The sequence below is a fragment of the Tauraco erythrolophus genome, chromosome 7, assembly GCF_009769465.1.
Source record: "Tauraco erythrolophus isolate bTauEry1 chromosome 7, bTauEry1.pri, whole genome shotgun sequence".
NCBI classification, from domain to species: domain Eukaryota; kingdom Metazoa; phylum Chordata; class Aves; order Musophagiformes; family Musophagidae; genus Tauraco; species Tauraco erythrolophus.
This window is the reverse complement of record NC_141471.1, coordinates 48,941,673-48,965,690: the sequence shown is the minus strand read 5'-3', so window position 1 is coordinate 48,965,690 and position 24,018 is coordinate 48,941,673. Positions and strand designations below refer to the sequence as shown.

General features: G+C 43.3%; 1 protein-coding gene across 1 annotated transcript; it reads right to left on the bottom strand.

Moving 5' to 3' along the window:
- Window positions 1–11,318: 11,318 nt before the first annotated feature.
- Window positions 11,319–18,781, bottom strand: CDV3 (CDV3 homolog). The gene is made up of 5 exons (XM_086614915.1): window positions 18,557–18,781; window positions 16,399–16,478; window positions 14,104–14,240; window positions 12,881–13,043; window positions 11,319–11,745 (listed from the first exon to the last, which is right to left on the bottom strand). The coding sequence occupies exons 1-5, from the start codon at window positions 18,779–18,781 to the stop codon at window positions 11,619–11,621; spliced, it is 732 nt and encodes a 243-aa protein (XP_086471041.1). The 3' UTR covers window positions 11,319–11,618.
- Window positions 18,782–24,018: the final 5,237 nt, after the last annotated feature.

Below are 24,018 nucleotides of genomic sequence, written 5' to 3'. Positions count from 1 at the left end.
GTTACCAGTAGCATCTAAAAATTTGGCAAGAACTCATCCAAAAAATACTTTATCTCCAAAATGTTATGGTAAGTTTCCCACTAATAATTTTGTTTCGGGATACCATTGTATAATAATAGTTCAGAAACACTTTGCGAGATGCTTATCACATCTTTTATCTGTGTGTTGTGGGGAAAATACCAGTTGATAAGAATGCTGTTGCATCTCCCACACAGTATTGGTCTGAGGTTTTATGTGAATTTTTCCTCTTTTGGTATTCCCTACTGGGGAGGGGGAAGGGAAACCAGACCAAAAAAACAACTGGCTTGTAAATTTTGGTAGTAATAGTGGGTGTAATAAATTACTTCTATAAAACAGAAGTGCTGTTGAGGTGCTGCCATTCTGAGCGCTGATGAATCTGTTCAGCAAACATAGAACCAACTCTGACAAGAGATGAAGTTTGGCTGACCCTGCTCCCTTTTTGAGTCTGCAACAGAACCAGAGGCTGAACGAAGACATTCATTTCCAGCAGCTGGAAATGTTCTTAGACAACGGCAATATTTGACAAACTGTTTGACCTTTCAGTAACTATGAGTGTGGGTCTCTACTGAACTTACAGTATGTGAGGTGCGCTGTGTTAGTGGGGGTAAAGGTGTTCATGCTTAGGAGATAAGAAGAGCTGTATTTAAGCAGCTGTAATTGCTGCAGCCTGTTAGGACAGAAAAGCCCAACATCCAGTTACACAGGGCCAGTGGAGTTGCCTGGGGAAATATGTTTAACATCTTTAAAGTCTATTTAATTTACCTCTTTATTGTTTTGAAGGTGGTGGGGGGGAGTATGTTCTACTTTAATTTTCTAGCTGCTGAATACTCTTGTTTTATAGAAAGCCTTTGCAGCAGTATCAGTTACGGATACAAGAAAAGAGGAGCTGCGAGCATCTCAGCCCTGTGCAATCTGGGGCATCTTGCTCCAGGCTGGGGACAACTAACCTTTTGCTGCTGAGCGGAAGGGACAAGGGACCTGATCTGTGGGAGTCCCTAGGTGCGAGGGGACCGGGAAGGCAGCTTGCCTTTATGTACAAGGCTGTACTTTGTGCTTCTGCTTCCCACTTTAGTGCGGTGGGTGTTTTGTCAGTGAGCTCTGGAACATGCTGTTGGGATGGCATGAAGGAATTTAATTGTCAGGAAGCAGCAAAAGGTGGCAGTGAACACAAGGGACTTGATTCTTTTTAAAAGGTGAAATCTGTTCCCCTATCAGTAGGGGCTTAGGCTGTGCCATGATTGCTACGTTGAGTTGCAGTGACTACAGTCTTAACACCTGCTTTGCTCTTCTCGATCTTAACAGCTTGATGCTTTTTGCTATTTGTGGATGTGGAAAACACTATCTCTGACATACTGAAAATAATGCTGTTGTTAATGCCTTAAATCACGTTTTTAATTAACTTTATTTCACTGGCAATTCTTTGTTCTACCTCCAATATACTGCTTTGCATTGCAGGCATTTTAAATAGGTGAGACGTAAGGGTCCTGTGACTTTATTACATTTTTTTCTTCTTCCCAGTCCTCAGAAGAAGCTGCTGTGAAAGGGTAGTGCTGCTATTCTCACTTCACAGATAAGAAGCCACTCCTTGACCCACTTAGCTAAGCTTTAAAGAAGTCTTGGAGACTCAGAGTTCCTGCAGCTGCTGTGAATCCTGAGAGCAGAGCAGAAGGGGAGCACCTAAAAGACAGATACCAGTCCCCAGTGGACTGACCATTACCTGTTCTCCAGCCATCTGCTCAGCTTGTGCCTATGTACGTGCCACAGATGGGCCACAGTGTGCGCTGCCCAGGGGGACATCGGCTGTAAGCCAGGGGGGAGGCAGGCACTAAGCAGCTACAGGGAAGGAAGGGGAGCACTGAGGGGAACAGAGGCAAAAAGCAGCTGTTGAAACCAGAGCCAGCCCCTCTTCTGCACTGGGCCTGAAACAACAGCCTGACAAGCAGCGTGCTACTGCCTGTCACACTGGCTGCTCAGAGTCACTGAAGAGAGGCGTGAACACAAAAGCGAGACAAACGTCGAAGTATAAATTCAGTTGGTGCCATAAGATAAGTTTATTTTCTTCAGCTTTCTTCACAGGAAACATCACAAAAGTGCTTTACAGAGGTTGATACCATTACTCTAACATGGGACAAAAGGACAACAGGTGTGTGCACTGCACAGTCAGAAGTTGTCATATGCAGAAGCCATGATAGGTAAACCAGGGTAAAAAAATCTACTGACAAAAAAATATATATATAGTTCAGGTTTTGAACTTAAATTATGACTATAAACATATAATTATATAAATATACAGGCACCACTAGGTTCCTGTGTTAACTGTGGGGGCCACACAGGGATTCTCAGAAATAGATATTGTACTCTACTGAAGCAGTTTCTGCTGTGCTTGGTGGGCTCCTGGCCAACCATTTTCCCAGCCAGACAGGATCATTCTTTATTTCACACTACAATAAGCACTCAAATGGCTTTATCTTCATTTCTTCAGGTTACGTCTGGTGGTGAGCCATTCTGGTGCACTGTTGAAAGCAAATTCAGTTTCCTATTTTTTCACTTACAGAGCTGTCCTCTTACTGTTCTACACTCAGTCACCTCTTCATAAAAAAAAAAACAACAATGCTTTAGGCTAGACTCTGCTGTCCAGGAAAGAGTTTTGTTTGAGCTAGTGTGTTACCAGTCATGCAACCCTACTCTTCCATAGCTGAACTGTGCTTCCAGTGCTACTGCCTTCATTTTTGCTGTAGTCTGTGGGAATTATGCTCCTGTGTAGCCTTTGAGGGTCTAGGTTTAAGTTCTTCAAGGAGATCACATCACATTTTCTGTCTAAGCAATTTTGCAACAGATGGGGCCATGTTTGTGGTGCTAGAGCCCTGACTGAAGAAATACAGCATGATCAAGACTCAGGAGTTCTTGCTTATAGAACTGCTTTCTAAATAAGTGGTGAATAATTCAGGCACCTGACTAGAAATCCTTGGCATGGTAATAAAGTAGATGAACAAAAGACGGGAATACTCTTGGGTAAAGTAAGGTCAAGTCAAAAGATTTTTGCTGGGCTTTGGGTTGCAGAAAAAGAAATAGCAGAGCCAATTATCTAGAAAACACTGTGATGCCAGTTTACAAAGCCAGTTTGCCTTTTACCCAATTCCCAGATTAAAGGCACTGCATAGTCAGAGAACTAGTCAGTCCTGAAGGTTACTGGGTGGTTAGTAAATAACACAGTTGGGATTTACAGTGGCAAGACAGGGCTTCGGTGAGTGTAGCAACAGAGATGAGTCTTTTAGATGCGTGGGAGAGGGTACGAAGTCTAACAACTATCAGATACTGCTGCATCTTGCTCTATTCCTCCTGTGCCCCCTCAAAATTAACAAAAAAAACCACTCAGCTCCAATTTGCCAACCACTTTATAAACCCCCAGCAGCCACAGTTGTTTTTGTCAGAACACTAGTAACTGCTGTAATAGAACACCTAACAAATACAATTTATTTGGATGCAAATTCCATGGTACCGTCTTCTCAACCACTTACCATTAGTACTGGAAAGCAGCTGTTCTATATGATAGCAGTATTCTCATATGGAGACAATGCACCTCTTAACTGGTAGGCTATACATCCTGACGGGCTTGAGCCTTCCCTTCTGACACCTCCTTTATACTTAAAAGCATAGCATTACTGGTAAATGCAGTCAGCACGTAAAGACTTAACCTTATTTACAGATTACCATCTTTAAAATACAAGATGAGAATGTGAAGAGATGAAACAAACCACAAAGACTAAGCCTGCCCCTCACCATTGCTGCACTCACTCGTCTTCATCTCAAATACGGTAATCTAATTTCAATGTCCAGTTAAATACTACAACAGGTAAGTTAGACAAAGTGTGGCTGAGCCATTGGTTGCTGGTCAGAGACCAAGTAATACATCTGCTTCGTTTCTGCCACAAAGAGCAGAGTAACACAGAAATTTAAAACAGGTTTGGTACGGGGCTTGTTCACTTGCCCTTGATTCTGGCTGTTGTATCTAGACTTTAAGTGAGAAGATCTCGAGTCAAGTTTTAATGAAATTGCTCTCTCAAGTGACAGAAATAACTCCACCAAAAGCAACGAAGCTAAGCTCTGAGAGATCAGGTTCACTTATAGTACATTTGTTTTCTTGTATCAGCCTGTTTTTATGGTTTGAATCATTTTGTTATGGTTGTACATACTCTGCAAAGATACAGAATAAGTGATATGTTTTAATTAAAAGAAAGGAAGTTTATAACAACATTTTAACTAATGGTTTTCTGTAGGCAGATTAGTTGAAATAGACAGTTACAACTCCATGACTTCAGTGCTAAAACTGAGCTAGAAAGAAAATCAAATACAGAAGGTAGGAGACAAGAAACAACAGAAAAGGTCAGACTGAGTACAGGTTAGTAAGAGCATGCCATGCGAATCCCCGGTAAGAAGAGTGAACTATGCACATGAAACTGAAGACTTCAGTATATCGGACAGCAAAAGCCAGTGCCCATGGAAAGTCATTAGCTTTGTCAGCACTGGGGAAGACGGTGATTGCCAGGGTAAGCTAACTGACTCTCTAAACTTGGCAATTCAGTGGCAAGTGAATGTCAACAGAAAATAAACCCAAGGCAATGAATACTGGAAAGGCTTTAAACCACTCATACATGCTCTGGTGGACTCTCAATTAGTTGTGATCTTTCAAGGGGACGATCTAGTCATCACCATGGACAGCTTGATGAAGACATCTGCTCAATGTGTAGTTGCAGTCAAGAAAGCGAATAAGATGTTAGGCTGTATTAAAGACAGAACAATATGGAAATTATTACAGCATGTATTTATCTTAGAGGTCCTCAATGAATATTTGCTGCTTCATCAGCACCTTAGAAGAGTGACATATTAGAAAAATACAGGGAGGAGCATGATGAGAATGGTAGAAGCAGCTCTTTGTAGCTGGAAAGACAGTAAGACCAAGGTAGTTTATTTGTAGAGGGGAAAAGAACAGATGATACACATCTTAAAAGTAATTCTCTTCCCCACCACATAACAGGATCTATACCTCAAGTCATTTTAAGTCACCTATCAATTTGTTGACCAAAATATCACTCATCATCACCACTACACGTATTCCAAAAAGCCCCGTGTTATTCTTTAGAGCTTATTATTCAGCTAAACATTTCCTCTGAAGCAACTGCAAGTTTTCTGAAATTTAACAGTAATCACTTCTGACAGAATTGTCACAGCTGATGCACATTAACAACTCTTTCAGAGGTGCTGCAATGATAAAAATATCAGTAAAAGATAGCTGCTGGGCCTAATCTCTGACCAGCACCCACCAGAGGTCTAATTTGTCCGTATGCATGCCACCATCACATTCTCTCCTTCTATTTGGAGGCCCACTGTAAAAGCTGAGCAATGAACCTTGAAATCATCAGCAACAGCAGACAAGGGCATATTCATAAAAATTATTTGTTCATGTTCCTCCAGCTGCAGTTAACTGATGGAACAGGAGATAACAGTAAACAGGATATTCACCTCTTCTGTATCTACATTCCTCCTTCTCCTACTTCTCTCTCTGCTTAGCCCTCTCAGCTCTATCTTCTGATCATTTCTTTCCTTTATGTTTCACAGAAATCTTTCCATGGACAACTATTTCCCTTGGGTTTATTCCCTTCATCTTCTTCCTCCACAACCTGCCTTAATACCAGATTTTAAAAGTTTTGAAGATTACTCTTTCTCCTGTATTTCCACTGTACTGGCATGCTACTTCAACTTAAATATGGGAAAAGATAAAGAGTAGGACAAATGTGTGTTTACATGTGGAGAGGGGAAGAAAACTACATTCCTGCTAAAAAATACCACTTAGTATCCTGCCACAAATATATAGTTTCAGAAGTAAACATTTCTAGTTCACATAATTTGAACAAACTTTAAACCAGCCACATTGTAAGAAATGGCTATCAACTGTGAGCAGGATTTTATTTCAGTCATGAGGTTTCCAAAATATAGCAATATTGATTTTAATAGATTTCACATAAACAAAAAGCATCATATTAATATTCCATTTGGGCTGCACAGATAATTAAAGAGACGAACTTTTTCCTTACCTGTACATACTAAATAAGTCTAATTACATAATACTTAAATAGAACATATATTATATTCTGTAGAAATAAGCAAAGTAATATTAAAATACGGTAATGAACGCTAATATAAAGGTCTTTTAGCATAGATTTTTAGTCCTCTGTAGCACCTTCCATCAGCCCCAGCCCTTGGCAAAGAACAGCTTTGGCCTCACCACACCCCTGTGAGGTAGGTTGCTGGTGTTTTTTTGGTACAGCTGGGGAAACTGAGGCAAAGTGAAACTAAATTACTTGAAGTTAACACAGCAGCTCAGTGGAAAACCAAGGCCAAATCCCACTCTCTTGGTCCTATGCTCTTGCTACAAAACGGGCTTGCTTCTTTTTGGTGCATGCAGTTTTAGATGATACTTTCCATTCCAGTATTCCAGATGCACTACTTTTTCTGGTTAATACATGATAACATTTTTAATACTTATATTCTGGCTAAACAGCCTATTGAGCTTCCTTAACCTTGCTATATCAAAATATATTCTAAGCAGCTGAACATAAACCCTTTATATACGTACCATTAGAAGATGCTTCACAAAAAATGGAAATGTCTCCATAGCAATTTGAATCAGTGTCTCAGCTTTGTATCATGCAGAAGTGAAAAAGAGTTTTCTCAAATATGAAACAAGCTGTTTCCCAATAAGACTGCTGAACTATCTTGGAATTTGTCCTTTCTCAGTTCTCTCTTTAGGCAACTGGTTAGACAGCTGTGTAGCAATGCAAAATTCTACCTTCGCTCTGGACAGGTTTTTCTGATTCCTTTTTCTTTAAAAGGAAAAAATAAGAAGGGATGCGTTCTCCAAGGACTGAACTTCACACACTTTTGCTGATTTCAAGTCAGATGGATCTGTCACTTGTGAAAGCAGCGCTTACCCACACAGCACTTCTCCTATCCAACCACTTACCCTCCACTCCTTACTTCAGGCTACGCATTTAATACTATCATTTAGAAAATGGCCTTCCTAATCCCTCTCTTCTTATACCTCCTGTCTTCCATTTGCATTATTTCCACTCTTTTTTTTTAAAAAAAAAATCTTCCTTCCTGTTCTATTTCACTTCAAGTGTAGTTCCACCATGTTCTCTTTGGTGCCTCAGAAGCCAAACTCGAGATGCATGATAGTTATGACTCAACCAAATCAGTATTGGACTCCTCAGTTCTGTTTTCTGCTGTTATTTCTTCTTCCATTTGCTAGAGCTTGCAGGTTCTCATACTAACCTTGACACAGACAAGCTGACTTTTTAACTTTTCTGAAGAATTTATCAGCAAATAGATCAGATTTCCTACTCCTTTCTACATACCTAATTTATATACTTGAAACTTAAATACTTATTATTTTCTTACATTCTCAAATAAAGCCTCTATTTAAAACTCCATTAAAATGAATTTGTGAAATTAAAAGCTGAAAACAGAGGGGGACAATTTGGGAATTAAATTGCAGTCAGGCAGTGAAACCTGGAATGTAGCTTTTCATAAAGATTTTTAAGTACTTGAAGTGTTTTTGGTAAAATTTAGTTTCTTGAGCCTCTGATACAAATTGGTCACGCGAAATATGAGGTATTCATTTCTCTGATCATGTCAATATTGGAAAAATTACTACCTTGTAAATAACCACTTTTTAAGCACATGAAGCCCTTTTAGCCTAAAAAAGAGAATCATCTGCTCTATTTTAGTTATGGTATTTGACAGAAAGCCACAAGCAAGTTTAAAACTGCTCAACCAGGCTGAAATTAGGAGGAGAAAAAACATACAACTATTGCAAAAGTTCAGAGAAGCAAACTCCCAAGACGTGCAGCCCTATCATATATTGTGTTTACTTGACCTAAGCAGCACAGGTGTCTCAGCCATGTTGTGGTGAAAGAGCTTCGAAGAGCTAACAGACGCCATCAAATGCCAAAACCCCTAGTCCCTACGGTGTCAGGTGTCTAACACCATTTATACCATTAAAAACTCATCTATTTGTAAGTTTTGTAAGAGAGTTACTTTGGACATGACTGGTAACGCTAGCTACAAAGACAAAACTGAAGTAGCAGGAGACAGTCGCTTTTAGTTGTCAATTCCTCTTCATTCGTAAGATTGAACATGGCACAGCTAGACCAAGGGGGCGGGGAAGGCAAAACTAATCCCCCTCCTACATTTATCATCAGGCCAAGTAAATACAGACACCAGATTCCTACAGCGGGCATTTGGGAAGTCCAACTTTATTAAAGTTATCTAGGTTTTGGCATTTTAACATTCCTTACATACAGACTGTATCACTGAGAACCACAAATCCAAATTGTTCCTTTCCCAGTAAGTACTTGACATTTAAATGTTCTAATAGCAAATGGTAACTTTACGGCTGCATTTTTATTTTAAGCCAGAGAAAGTAGGACAGACCCTTTAAATTGGAAATGAAAACTAACCCACCATGTAAGCATGTTACAGGTTAGGAAGTTCCTGAAGCAGCACACAACTGCATTTTACTGACTGATATCAAGAATCTCATTTCTGCAACTGAAAATCCTTCATTTATGGAATGAGCCTTCAACAAGCATTCTGAAGGAATGAAGCGGACATTCTTAGCATGCCTCAAATGAACGCAACAACAAACCAGATAAAGTTGGACTTCAGAGTCTCAAAAGCATACTGAGCTTCCACAGAGGACTCACTTTCAAAATTTCCAGCATGCAGAACAATTAATTGTTACAAGGAAGATACTGACAACTGGTATTTTGATAGTTGCTGGCAGCAATATTTAAACACAAGAAACACTTTAAAAATAGTTTAACATTCTGTACTACGGAAATCTGCTGTATTTCTGACTTTTTTTCCTTTATGCCTCCAGAAAGAACCTGGAATGATATGCTTAAAATCCCCCAAAATAACACCTCTAGTTGTCAGTAGCTGATGGGACTCCAGTGACAGCAACCATCCAACCATCCAGAGGTGTTTTGTTGTGGTTTTTTTTTTTGTTGGTTTTTTTTTTTCCTCATTCTTCAATTTAGCAGAGCTACTTTCAAGCAAAAAGCAAAATCAAAGCTTTGTTCATACTCAATTCACAATCTCAAACCAGTTCCATACGGTGGGAGTAAGAAGACACTCTGACAACAGCAAACTAAACTTCTATGCATAAATAAAAGTCACACTAATATGCACTGCTACGAGCTCGTAAGCACAGCCCACCTGACCATAAGGCTGACTACCCAACTCCACAGCCTGTCCCTTAGGAGATTCGAATACTCTGTGTTTCCTCAGCTGTTGTATGGTCATAGGCTGGAACTGAAGGTAAAGATTCATTAGACTCCAGAATCCATGTATATTTCCATTTTATTTGATTTGAAACTTGTTACAGGATTTTCTTGAACTGCCAGAATTCATGCTCAAAACCTCAAATAAGACGGTACAATGGACAGTCTCATCTACCCTTCATACAGGAGACTAGAACTTGAGCCATGTGCATCAGTGACCTCAATCACTTTAGAGCATCAGGAAAAGTGTTTCAAGATTTCACATTGCTATCACATCAAGTGACACATGTCCATTTACCTCCAATTTCACAGAACTCTTCACTGACAGATCAACGGTTTTGCTGGCAACAATGTATTTTCAAGGAAGATACATGGCTCAGAGCCCAAGGTACTGGTATCAGTTGTTCAGTGGGGTTTTGTTTCGACATAAAATCTCCAACTTTTAAGAACAGTCTCTTGAGCCCTTTCTTTAATAGCAGCTTCAAGCAGAAGTTTTAGAGACAGTTAACTCTGCAAGGGCAAGGCCGGTTTTAGTCTGTGCACAAAAGAACCAGGTGAAACCCCAGCCCCACTGAAGTCAACAGCAAAATTCCTATTGGCCTCAGAGAAGCGGATTCAAAGCGGGTCAGCAGTTAGTCAAAGGGAACCCAACTGGGCGATTCCTGCACTATCCTCATCTTCTGCACATACACAGTACTCCCACACATGTAAGCAAGTTTTGTTTTGTTCCCTTGTTTTTCTTGCCATTGGCAACTCTTAGAGATGTTGGGTCTATTTTTTGGCATTTACTCTGAGAAACCTCAACACTGGAGCACGCCACTATTGTACTTCATTTTGCTTCTGGTGTAAGAATTCAGAGAAGAGAAAAACAGTTACAGCAGGACACTTCTTGTACTTGACAGGTTTCGTTTACTGAATCAGTCACAAGCAGTGTCCTATATTCTTAGTGTATCAGTGCCATTTTGCCTACTTCCTACACTAAATTAAGTCAGAGATGACAACAACTTAAAAGAAGTCACTGCCTTCCATTAGTATTAAGCTTCCTGACTTTGGATAAACACCATTTATGAGTTTTACTTAGAGGATTTCTGCCTCAAAAAGCCTGAATGCTTCACAGAAGTAGCCAAACAAATAAGGCTTACCAGCTTTAGTTATCCCTCTGCAGACTAAGCTATTTTGGTTATCAAGTAACCATTACCCTTCAACAAACAAGTAACTATTTTCAATAGAGGGTAATTTTTTATCTAGTATTGCTACTGCCAGTATCTCATTTTTAATAGACAAATTCTGAAGACTGTACTTGGAGTCTGGATACCTCTGTGTCAAATCAAAACTAAGTCTTAGTGCTTTAGGGTGAGAAAGACAAACCTCATGACAAAAAACAAAATCAACCCTACTTCACTACAACATCTCATCATTAATTAAATATACTGCAATTTGATACCAGAAACAAGGCAGGCATTTTTTTGTGGAGAATAGAAAAAAAAAGCTTAAACAGAAAACCATGAAAATGGCTAATGCAAACAGACCATTCAAACCCATCATTCCTCAAATCTGATACTGAATGAATTTTAATTTGTTTTGCAGTTACTTCAGTACAGCTATCTAAAAAGGTAAACAAACTACAGCTCTGTTGTACTTGGATAGTATGAGTGGTATGGTACGCTCCAGAAGTCTCTAGTAGGCTATGGCTACACATGACAGGATTCCTCAGAAGGAGAACACAATAGGTTTGTCATTAAGGTCACTTAAATCTTTGTTATAGCAAATTGGAACCAAATGGCTGACTTCTGCAGGATTTCTGACAGGAATCCAGTAGAGCTGGTTTCAAGTTTCAGATGGCCACTAAAACAGCTGTAACCTTCTCTTCCAGAAGTTGTGATCCACATGGTGTCCACAATGAGTGCAGCAAGTCTGAGGTAGTCAACCTTTACGAAGGCTCAGTATCTGAACATAAAAAGATTTTTGAAATGACCACTGGCTGTAGGTATCTTTCTGAGCAAATAAAGAACACTGATGACTCTTGTTCAATCATTTACATTAACACGCCCCATATCCAATGGAGAAGTTGTAACATATTATGCTTCCATAGTGCAGGAGAACCAATCGCTTACGTCAAAGTAGTCTGCACTTGCTGCAGTAGATCCAGCAGAAATAAGGTGGCATGTTCATCATAGCCGTTAGCTGTAGTTTAGTTACCTTAGTAGAAGGGTTACCAAAAAAGCACTCCTTAATTGTAATGTGTATGCAGCTCTACTGATCCCCAAGCACAGCATACTGGTTGTCTAGCTGAAGTTTAAGTGCCTGGTTTTTTGAGACCTCATCCCTACCTCTAGTTTTGTGTTTTACTACTTCAAAGCTCTTCTCCATTTCTTTATCCCTAAGGGAAAATAAATGTAATCAGTAAATATCTTATCACTAGCTTGTGAATTGTGAATTTCTAGTCGATTTCCACCCCATCCCAACAAAAACATTACAAACACAGAACACTAAGGTCTAGAGTTTTAACAGAACAGCCAAATATTCCCAAGCAAATCCTGTAAAACCTTATCTCCACAATCAAGCTCATCACTCAGTACAATTAAGATTAAATTCTAAATTTCATTATTAACATTCTCAAAAGTAAATCTAAGTGCATTTATGAAAAATAGGTTTTAGAAAGCAAAAGTCCATTTCTAGAATGCCTACTCAGAATTTCATCTTAGCTCAATTTCCACTGTTCAAACCCTAAAGCATCAATGACAGCACACCTCATTTGCCAAGCAGTCAAAGCCACACCAAAAAAAACCAGCAGAAACAAAGCTTCTGCTAGGCTGTATCAGTCAATAACACAGCAAGCAGAAAAAAAAAAAAAAACCCAAACAAAAACAACAAAAATCCCCACCCCAAAACTCAAGTGAATTAGGTATTGGTCTAGCTATCCCTTCTGTAGGGAATGAGGCTTTGGAAAGATCAGGACTCAAAAGCAGGGTGAGACTCAAGTCTTCAGCACCACAAAATATAAAACACTTCAGCAAAACTGGGGGGGCTCATCATTGTAAACCACAGCTTCGACAGCAAGTTATTGATTTATATTTGCATTAAACTCCATTCCTCCGTTCAAGTTACCTTCACATCTCTCAAGAGGAGGCAGCATGTTCAAGACATCCTACTCATGTCTACTGAGAGTAGTAACAGAACCTCACCATGGTGCGTATCTCATGGAACCAGATGCTGTCAAGAGCAGAAATATTCTGCTTCAAGGAAATTTCTCAGCAAGTCAAAGATACAGTAACTGGCCGTCTTGTTTGGCTATGTCACAGGGCTATGTCCTACTAAAGTTATTTCATGGGAAGCCCTTCCTAGAGTTTGAAAATACAGTTAAGACCTCTCCCCTATCTCCTTGCCGAACAGAATAATTTCTTAGTTATTTCTTTCCTCTGTGGAAAGATTCAGGCTTAAGCCCTAAAACAAAGTGAGAGCTTAGAGAAGGCAGCTAAAACATGTCTCTTAGGGAATTAATGGAATGTACTCACTTTCGACTGTCTACAAGCTTGGCGGTGGACTGCAGTGATGGAAACTGCGTATCGCTATAGATTTCTGGTGGTCCTTGCTGTGCTCTCCGCGGCCTGCCACCCTCCCTGGCACCAGGCGGCCTGTACACACCACCAGTCTGAACTGGTTCTGGGGTTTCTGTAACTAGTTATAAGAAGAAGATTTAGACAAGAGAGTAAGTTTGCATTCATATCTGGAAAACAAACAAATAAACAAAAACCCCTCCCACAATCTTACAAGTATGTTTTCGCACCTTTTAAAGCTCTGGAAGCAAATATTTTAGATGAGGCAGGCAATCAGGTGTCACCTAATTTTACCTATACTTAGTAGTCAAATTAAAGTGTGGCTCCATTGTATTGCCTCGCAAAGTTCAATGAATTAAAACCACTGATGAGGACTTCATGTTTCTTATTTGCAATTTATTAGCAGCTCACATTTAAAACTAGAGATTTAAACACATAATTATATATTTGCCAAATCTTATTTAAAGCACCTCTTCAGATGCAGAACAGAATATCCAAATAGTTCGTGTATTTAAGGTAACAATCTACAATGAAGTAACACCAATTAATTAGCTTTACCCCCTTGGCTGCACAAACAAGAAAACACCCAGCAGGCCACTTTTCAATGAATTTCTCAATGGAAATCAGATCACGGCTAAGTAGTTTATCTCTGCTGATACTAATAAATTATATTTAATCAAAACTCATGTCCTATCCCAGTTAAAGAATTGATTTTGGAATGGCATGTTCTCTGAACCCTAGAACTGATTTCAAAAGCGTACTACCAACCATGGAACTCTACTCAAGAACTGCCACATTAGACATCAGACACTGGCTGAACATCCACTTGATTGTCGAAGCAGTACTTTTAGGTTAACAGAAATGCTTCCAACAGATATTTTGCAGATTGCAAAGTAGAGGGATCTCCTTCAAAGCTGGAATGCTCCGCCACCCAGTCCCTTTCAAAGTCAGAAATAAAACCTCTCCATTTGTGTTTATTTACAGTATCTGACAGTACTATCGATTCAGTTCCTCACATCCTTTCACAAGGAGATTTCCTCATTTGCCAGTATGTCAAACAAGCCATAGTAGGTTAGAAGGTGCCTGAATAGAAACTGCTCCTTGAGCTCTACCTTCTGAGCAGCTTCATTCAACCTGATACGCTTTCAGCTGGAAAAAGCAACAACTTGAGTTAGATTTACCAATCGGTTCAACAACAGGTGCTGGTGCAGGAGCTGACTTGTTCCAAGGACCAGATGATCTGTCTACACCACCACCAGTCTCCTCCCAGCTGTCACCGGGTTCTTCTCTTTTTTCACTTTCATCATCTTCTTTTTCACTATAAGAGAGAAATGGTAAGTAGCATTTTACAAGCAGAGGTTTAAGACTTGCCAGAGATGACACAATCGCCATAGACAAGGCTTCATGAGCACTGTACTAAAGATACTAGATTTAACCAGACTACATTAGTCCTGTAAACACTGTATTAGTACTTCCATCTGAACAATTTTTTGGCACAATACTACATAACTTGGCAACCAAGAAGGAGAAAAGTTCTTAAAAGAAAGACAAATTCAAACTGTACTACGTGATCAAAAAAACTGACTTCCTATTTTGAGTGTAAAGACTTTTTTCTTACTAGGACAGCCATGCATTTGGATGTGATGAGAAAATAAAGCAGGAAAAGGCTGTAAGTCCAGCTTCAAGAGGAAGAAATCGTGGAAAAGTAGTGACAGAAAGCAGGTCCTGAGCTCCCTTTCCCTATAACCACAACCACCTGAGAAACACTTATAGTACCCATACAAATATAATCTAGAAGCCAACTCAGATTTTTTCTTTTTTTAAAGCAGGCAATCAAAAAATACAGACAGAAAAATATGCCATTTTTAAAAAGATAAATCCTATGCAAAATCCCAGCTGTATTTTATTTAGACTATTTTATTCTGCATAGCAATAGTCAGATACTCAAAATTTGCTAGACAAAGCTACTACAGAAAGCCATGTGGTCTAATGGGACATACGTGCTGGGTGAGGCTGTTAAAAAAATGAAACGTGGTCTGAACAGCAGCAGCAAAGTGTGAATACAGAAGTAGTTCACAACACACCAAATTCTACTAAACATGATTGGATAAGCTTTCTATATAAGTAACAGTCAGAGAACAATTAAAAATATCTATAATTTCTGAAAATTAAACAGCCTTCCACTGTTCATCCAAACACAGCAACGATCTTAGTAAGCTGGACCAAGGGCCGAAACATATCACCATCCTGTTTTAAACTACAGTCAAAAGCAGATGCCTACAGCCTAGCTAGAGCAGAGTAAATATACATAGCATCCCCACCAGATACCCTGTGTCTTATTGTGAAATAGATCTCCAGACCTGGATAATTTGTAACCTCCAGTGGATTTTTCTTCCATCTACTTCTCTGCTCTCCCATTGAATATAGTTACTGAGTGGTTCAAAATACTGCAGCAGAAACTTCCACATGCCTGAAAATCTGCCACAGCATCAAAAGCACTCAGAACACAGGCCTTTGTCTGGAAAACCAAAGTACCTGCTTTTCCATCAAACAGTACCAGCAGTCAGTGAAGCAGCAGCCCACTTGTTACTCGTCCTTTCAGATGTGATTATCTGCTGTGACACTTGGACCAAATATGTGCCAATGGCCTAAAAGGACTCGTTACGTGAAGGGGGGGATGTTTAAAAAAAAAAAAAAAATCAACCAAAGAATATGTAAGACCTGCTCAAACAGTGAAGAAAGCATCTATTGCACTGGTTACAGGTAAGATGATTTTAAGATGGCATTATTCTGATCATCATCAATACCAGGACAAGGAGGATTATGTGGCATTCTAAGACTGAGGTCATAAAAATCCTTTTTCTGACCAGATGAAATGTTTTTCTTAACCAGGACAGACTTAAGCACATACTTACTTTGGTCCAGACTACAGGAATGATCTAATGAAAAAGCAAACAAAGAATCTTGGATAAGACTCAAATGCAGTCCTGTGGGATCTTGTCATGGGACACTAGTTTTACCAACTATATTTTTCTGTTTTTGAGATAAAAACGCAATGGTTCAGGAATTCACTCGCCAAAATGAGATGCTGAGTAGACTGAGTCAGATGCCCTTACAGGAGTCAAACAATTCAGTGGGAATTACTATCCTGCACTCCTCTTTGAGACTACTTTACTCTCCTGCTTTACTATCTTTATGGAGGGGAATGTTAAGCATTTGTAATAAAAAACTGAGTCCCGATCAAAACAGATAGACCTAGAGTATCAACAGAGATTTAGAAAATAAAGAGAACATCAACAGAGAACAGTTAAACCTAAGTTGCCCTGCAGCAAACTTCTATACTAGCAGAAACATATAAAACATCCATTTAATTGGACTTCACGGAGGCAGCTCTGAACAAACAACTTGCTTTTTAGATATAGGCAATAACGGGTAATGATTATACAGGAGAGAAAAAGAAAAAAAGCCACTAGTACCTTATTTGCATGGACTGAACTCTAAGACCACTATAATCAATTTCTTCCTTTTGCTCAAACTCCTTCCAATCATCCTCTTCCTGTAAGAAGAAAAAAATACAAGCTGTTATCTTCTTTACACTGAACATAGAAAAGAATGTAACTAAGATAACACAAAAAAAACTAAGGGTGAAGGTGCAATTCCATGGGAAACTGATCTGTGTGCACCACTGGGGACAGGATTGTGCTTCCTCCCTCCTCCCCTAACTTACTATATGTCATCTAGGACACATTTGTGAGCTGACTAATTCACTGGAACAGCTAAGAAATGCCCCAGTAAAAAAGTCATCCAAGTGAAAGAAGACGACATCATCTTAGTAAAAATGCAGCAGGAAGTCAAGGGACAACAGAAAGTAGGGAATAGGACTGTGCGGTCAAGACCAGGGAAATACAAGGGCAAGACCTCTCCATTTTACTAACAGTAAGCTTTTATGACAGCTTGAACACACAGGAAGCTTTAGATTTACTTTTCCATCACGTATTTCATGAGCCAAACAGTAAAGAACATTTGGAATAGTTTATGGTGGATTTATGACAAAGATTAAATTGGTACATTTGACTTTCACATTCACAACCACGTTTGCAGCCTTTCTTGTTTTCTTAATAATGTTTTTATAATAGTAAAAAGGTCAGCTTCAAAACCACAGCAATCTTAGTACACAAAAATAGCAGAATACTAGTCTTTGGAGAGCACCACTTTAAGATTCTAAAACGGGAGCTCGATTATGTGTTTCAGGAACAAGGAACCCACCTAAGCGGAGCCAATTTTGTCCTACTGTGTCATCAGCAGGTTCTGGGGTCAAGGTAGGCCAGAAATGGCCCAGAAAAGATAAGAAGTCCTCCCATGTTCCTAGTCACAGCTCTAAAACACACACAGCCTAAACAGTAGTTTACATAATTCCTACACTCCACGTGAAATGCAGTGATATTACTTTAAATATGAAAACCTTGCAAGCAAGGTCTGCCAATGGCACAGCCCCCTTTCTGCTGAACAGCTGGGAATACAGCTTCTTTTAAGACCCCTGTCCTAGGATCTTCTACATTATTTAACCTCCAGCAGGAAAACTTTGACATGCTTTAAAGTAACAGAAGTAGAGACCGACCTCATGTTACTGCATCGCCTGCTGAAGATTCAGTCTTTTGGAAGGGCGTGAATCTACAGCTCTAAATTCTTTTAGATTTCTTATATCCTCATCTCCATGGAAACATCACAGTTTCCGAACGAACATACCTTTCACATTTAATGATCTTTATTTCTAATTCAAGGACAGGCTTCAGTCAAAACCAGATAGTATTTTACAAGTAAATGAGTGGAAGAGCAGCTGACAGATTACCACTGACCTTGGTCTACTCAGAAGGCTACTGCAGGTGTCAAGCTCCCCAAGTTAAACATTAGGAAACAGCAGAGTATTTCTTAGAATTCTTTTTAAAATACACAGCACGGCCAGTTGTAGGGCACTAACTCAACTACGATCACTTAAGCTCCCCTTGCATTCTCATCGTTCCGCCGCAACACGGTACGAAAAAATCCCTGGCAGTAAAACCCTTCCCGGCAGGAAGGCAGAGAGCCTGGCGCACTTTTGTCCGCAGAGGCAGCGCGATCTTATCGCCAAGGTCCACAGGCCGCACGCCACGAAGCCAGGCGGCCGAGGGCTGGCACCTGAGGCGAACGCCCAGCGCCGGCCGCTGCCTGGCGCCAGGACCCAGCAAGCAGCGAGGGCTGCTCAGAACCGAAGTCGCAGACTGGGCGCCGGCCCCGCGTTCCCCGCTCCGCGCGGGTGCAAGGCGCGGTACGAGGTCGGGGCCCGTCCGGGCCGGAACCCGCCGGGCTTCTCTCCCGGCAGCAGGGCCTGCCCGGCGGCCCCGGCCCGCTGCCGCCGCGCTCCGCGGCAGGACAGGCCCGCGCCGCGCCGGGAGCCCCGCCGGGCACCGCGCCGCTACCGAGCGCGCCCGCATGGCCGGGCGGCGCCGCTCCCCGGGCCCCGGCGCGCCCCCTGCCGGCAGGAAGGCGCCCCCGGGGCCGGCGGAGGAAGCCGTGACCCTTCCCCCACCGCGGCCCCGACGGAGCGGGGCGGCCGCGCTCACTCCCCCCTCCCTGCCCCGCTTCTCCCCGCCGCACCTTGGTCGCCGCCTTAGCGGAGCCGGCGTTGGAGGCGGCGGCCCCGGAGCCGCTGCTGTCAGCCGGGCGGGTTCCGCCGGCCGCCGCGGCCGCCCCCGCAGCGTTAGAAGCGGCGTTGGCGGCGCTGGAGGCGGCGGCGGCGCCTCGGCCGCTCTTCTCCTTCCGCTTCTTCTTGTCCCGCTTGGCGAAGAAGTCGTCGAGGCTCCTCTCCTCGGTCTCCGCCATGGCGGCGGCTCCGGCTGGCGCCCGCGGCCGGGCCTGGCGCGCGGCAGCCGCTCCCGCCGGCGGGGCGGGGCAGGGGGCAGAGGAGGGGGCAGCGGCGGCCCCGCGCCAACAGGTCAGCCTCGCGCGGCGGCGGCGCGGCGCCCCGCTGCCCGCCGGCCCTGGCCGAGGGTAGCGCGCGCGGCCGCCGAACGGCTGCGGCTGCTGCTGGCCGAGCCCGCGCGGTCCCGCCGGGCTCCCGCGCTCCGCGCTGGTGGCCGCCGCTTGACACGGCCCGAAAGGGAGGAGGGGGCAAGGCGGCCCGCCGCGGGGCCGGGCTGGGGAGAAAGGGGCGGGGCCTCCCGGCCGTGCCTTCTCCTGCGCATGCGCCCCGGCGCCCCGACCAATGATCGGCCGGGAAGTCAGTGCCTGTCGGCCAGTCAGAAGTCTCCAGGGGCAAGGTGCCGACGTTACGGCGTGAGAATGCGTGGCGGGCGGGTAGGCGGTGGCGCGGCAGCGGATTGGTCGAGCCGGCCGGGGGAGGAAGGCGCACGAGGTTCGGTGGAGCGCGGCGGCGCGTGCGCGCTGAGGCCGGGCTCGCGGGGCGCTGCCGGCGCGTGAGGCAGCCCGGCGCATGCGCCCGGCGGTCGCTGCGCGCGCGCGTTGGCCTCCCAGGCTTCCGTCGGCAACTGAGGCTAGCCGGCGGCCCGCGGGGGCCGGTGTCGGGGGCGGCCGGGCAGGGCTCGCCGGTGACTGGCCGCGGCTCCCCGAGAGGCGGTTGGCTGTTTCCTGCGTCGGGGGCAGGCCCTTCCTGTCAGCCCGCCGCGGAGCGAGAGAGAGGCAGGAACGGGAGCCCGAGGGCGTTGTCCCCGCCCGGAGCGCTGAGAGAGCGGCCCCTGCCCTCAGCCGGTCCTGCCGGCCCAGGGCGCCTCACAGCCTGCCGAGCGGCGGCTCGATGTGTGCCCCGCTCCTCACTCGTGAGGTGGTGCGGCGTTCACTCCTAGCGTGGGCTGAGGTGACTAAGGCTCGGCCTCCCCGCGCCCTTACACTGCCATTGTAAAGGAGGCAAGGAAGTAATTTAGCTTTCATCTTGGAAACGATGTGGTTAAGTGAGTAAGTCTTGAAACACCACTCTGCCTAGGATGTCCGGATGTGTTGGCGTAAACTTCTGAGCTGCTTTCCTGACTCGTAGTGAAGCCCGGGGAATATCTGCTGGGAATCAGACTTCACAGTGGGTGTCTGCGGATTGTCACCACTGGCTGTGGATGCTGTAGTCACCTTTAGCTCTGGAAAGAAGCATGGGAGTTCACCCACCGTGGCTTCAAAATGCGTTGTCAGAAGTTTTGAGGCAGGACATTTTCAAAAAACAGCCTTAGACTGCCATGAGTCATAAATAGTTGCATGAAACATCATTGTTTCTGGTGACTGACTGTTGGTCAGCCCTCATAAGGAGACAGATGTTCCTACTGCTAAAGTGTGAGCCCAAACGGGAATTTCCTGTCAAATAAGCATTGGTTTGTATTATAGTAATATAAAAACAAGCACGTTTGTATTCTTGATTTATTTAGTATCATTTTATACTTTGTGATGGTTTTTCTTGAAATCATTACATGCATATATATGTATTAACATATAAATGAAAGCTTTTTTTGAACTTTGGAGAGTGTTTGGCAGTCTCTTTAATTTGCGTCCATGAAAATACTGTTACTTAGTGTTTTCCATCCATAATTCTCAGCTTGTTTGAAAGAACAGGGGAGGTGCTATTGTCATATTGCAGAAGAAGGTTTGTTACAGTCCTCTTTTCATGTCTGTCATGCTACGTTCTTCCTATGTTTTTCTATTACCATTAACATTCTGTGCACTTACAGGATTTGATCCTGCACAGAGCAGGCCCTGAGAAATAAAAATTGCAAGTGTGTTAACAGTTCATCTGGTAATGTTGAGAATGCCACACCACTTTCGATTTTGCGACAGGAATAATTACTGAAGTAGAAAGCAAATTCGGTAGCTAAGTCTCATTTTCTGTGCCTCCTTGATGCACTTGGGCTCCCCTCCTACTCCTGCTGTCTCCTTCGTTTGACAGAAGGTCACGTGGAAGACATGACGCAGGACAGCTCGGTGTGGAAATGTGTTTGATGTTCCTTTCATCAAAGTGCTGCCTTCCCTGGCGTTTGTGCTCCATCACTGCCCAGGAAGCTGACATACCTCCGCACTGCACCATGCCGTGACTTGCAGGCTCAGCACTGATAATAATATGCAACTAAGCAGACAATTTGCATCCCTCAGCTTTTGTGGTAGGTAAGCTAATAATGGCCACTAAGTACGGAGCTGTGTCTGATTCTAAGCTACACTTTTTTTTGAATTTCAGCAGCTGGTGAAATATTTTCCTTGCATTATTATGGATAACCCTTAGTATCAGGCTGAAGAATGTGAACCTGATGCCTTTTTGCTGCTTTTAGCATCTGCGTCACTTGTCCCTTGCAAAGACAGTGCTGTAAGGCTGGGATGACCAACTCTGGATTAGAAACATAATAATACCTGTCAGGAGCAGAGTACCAAGAAACATTTCAGCTGTTAAATCTGGAACAGACTCACTGAAAACCATGGAAAATAGCAGCAACGTTTTAGGCCTCAGAAGGCTTAGATCCAGACTTAAAAGACATGTCTCAGTTGGCACTTTAAAGGAAGCATCACTTATGCAGTTATGCTTGGATTTGCCTCCCACTTCTAGTTTTATTTTTCTGTAGAATTGTGAAAACGTGCTGATGGACAGCATTTGTAGTTCTCTGAAAATGCATTGTGTTAGCCTTTATGGTTAAGATTGTCACTGTGTAAAATGTTAGATGCAGAAAAAAAAGGGTCAGTATTTCTGTTTTGGTTTTTTTTCCTCTCTCAAGTTCAATGATCTGCAATACTTATGCAGAGGACGTTTGGCTGAAGAATGTCTCGCAGGCATGGACTGGCAGAAGTAATGTCTGTAATGCAAGGAATACATCCAGAGTGCCACATTGCCGTGAGGGGAGCATGAGCTCAGCAGGCAGCTTTCTACTGCACTATATATCGCTGACCTGTGTGACCAACCTTTGGCAAGACACAGTGCTCCAAACACCTCTGCTCAGGTACGGATGTACCCGGAGGACGCTGAGGGCTCTGTCTCTTTCCCCCCCCAAGTTAGCAGTGCACGCTGCGGCATGCTGGTTGCGGCATACAGTGGTGCCTGTACACTTCCCATATCCGTCCTGTAGCTATGATGAGTCTGGCCATGATGCTGTTTCCCTGTGCTTCTTGGTGCGTTTTATAACGATTCGGGAATGAAGCACTACTGCATGTAGGGGAAGTGATGCAGCAGCTACTCTTCATGTGGAGAAACTCAAGAAAGGAAAGCCAAAAAGTGAGTTGTGAGTGATACTACAGTTGTTAGGAGCAGACTTCCGTTTCCAGTCACCCAGTGCTTTGTCTTACCCTTACTTCTTTGGACCTAATTATCTCCATCCTGCGACATGAAGGTGACAACGCTGCAAACTACTTTGACATTTGCAGAGCACAAGCAGAAGAACACTCATAGGCAGATGCCTGCTTAAGGAAATTGGAGAAGGTGCACTTAGGTGCAGAGTGGCTTGCAGAAGGTTCTGGCGGAGTCCTTGCCACAGCATGGGCCCTGCTTCTCTTTAGGACCTTAACCTGCCTACCAGCTTTGGGGCGCTAAGAGTTTGCTGTGATTTCAGACCTCTGCAGCCAGAAGGGAGAACTGTTTTCATGCCCATTTCTCCACCAGTAATTGCCATCTCAAAGCAGTCAGTGGTGGCAGCAGTGCGTGGTGTGTTGTTGAAGTATTAAATATTACGCAATGCCAGCTTGAAGCCACCTTAAAAATAGTCTTTTATACTGTAGAATCAGTATAATAATGCTTATGCTAAAACGTAAACAGTCGAATGATAGGCTGGAGTACCAGTTCCTTGCTGGTGTGGTGTGCCATACTCGGTGTGAAATCTGAACCAAAGCATGGGCTGGCACAGGGCTGGCACCCTCTGCTTCCCCTGCGGATGCAGCAGCACGCGTTCAGGCTGTGGCGCAGAAGCAGCTGTGCCCAGCTGAGGAGGAGGATAACGTGCAGGGATGGTTTGACGGCACAGCTGATCCGACCTAGTGACTGGCTGTCGCCGATGGGGGTGGCCGTGCTGTACAGCCCTGGTTAGCCTCTGTCCCCCTCCCATCTGCTGCCACTGGCGCATGTCTGACCCTGCAGTGGCCTAATTCAGGGAGCTGAGTGGTAGAAAAGTTTCCCGGCATTTTGCAGGGCAAATTTTCTGCTGATTTTGCTTCCTGAACTGTCTCTTGAGACATCAGACAGGTGCTGGTACTAACACACGACAGGGCGATGGGAACGCACAGCAAGCGAGGGGGAGTAGAAATGTCCTTCTGTGCAGCAGGTGGCTGTTAGATTGTGTTATCTGTGCTCTCTGGCTGCATCCTGGGGCTTTTCGTAACAGCAAATGCCACGAATCCCTACACGGAACTGTAAGTGTGATATATACTGCAGGAGATGATAAAATCTGGTTTTTGGTTTTGGTTTTCTTAGGAAAATCGGTTGGAAACATGTTCACGTGTATTTAATGTAGCAACTGCTAGACTAGAGGATAAACATAAACCAGTTTATGAACCTTAGCACCAAGAAATAGTTGTGAAGCCTTTAGTGTCTCATGTTCTCGGTTTCCCATGGTGCAGACTAGTAATGCTCAGATAGCACTCAGGCTGGCGAAGCGTGCGGGGGGCTGTGTGCCTAGCTAGGTAGCTAGCAGCAATCCATGTAAAAGTAGAGAGACTTCGTCACAAGAGCTTTAGCGCTTCACATGAAAGCACTTTGTTTTAGAAGGACCAGATGTGCTACATTTGACTTCTGACGAACTATTCACAGAAATAATCTTTTCAGTGGCTTTTGGTCTTTGCCAGGGATAGAGAGAAAAGCTGCTGGAAAATCATCATTTATGCTTAGCTGCTTCCTTCTTTTCCAGCCACTTCCCCATACTGGAATACCTTGATGATTTTGCAAGAAACTATTTCCATTCCAATGAATAAACATTTCAGTAGGAATCTAATCTAATTTTTAAGAAATATGCTGGATCATCTGAACCTACGATCCAAGTTTTGTTGGAACAAGAACTTAGAATCATATATGAGAAACTTTAAAACCCCTTCCCTTCACATCACAGTATGATTGTAGACTCATAATTTCACCAGATTTGTCTCTGTCAGTGACATTT

Excerpts from the sequence above, each read along its gene's own strand:
- CDV3 (XM_086614915.1), bottom strand. The coding sequence starts at position 18,781 with ATGGCGGAGACCGAGGAGAGGAGCCTCGACGACTTCTTCGCCAAGCGG. Across the intron at positions 14,241-16,398 it reads GTTCAGTCCATGCAAATAAG|TGAAAAAGAAGATGATGAAA; the intron begins GTACTAGTGGCT and ends TCTCTCTTATAG. Across the intron at positions 11,746-12,880 it reads AAGCTTGTAGACAGTCGAAA|GGATAAAGAAATGGAGAAGA; the intron begins GTGAGTACATTC and ends ATTTTCCCTTAG.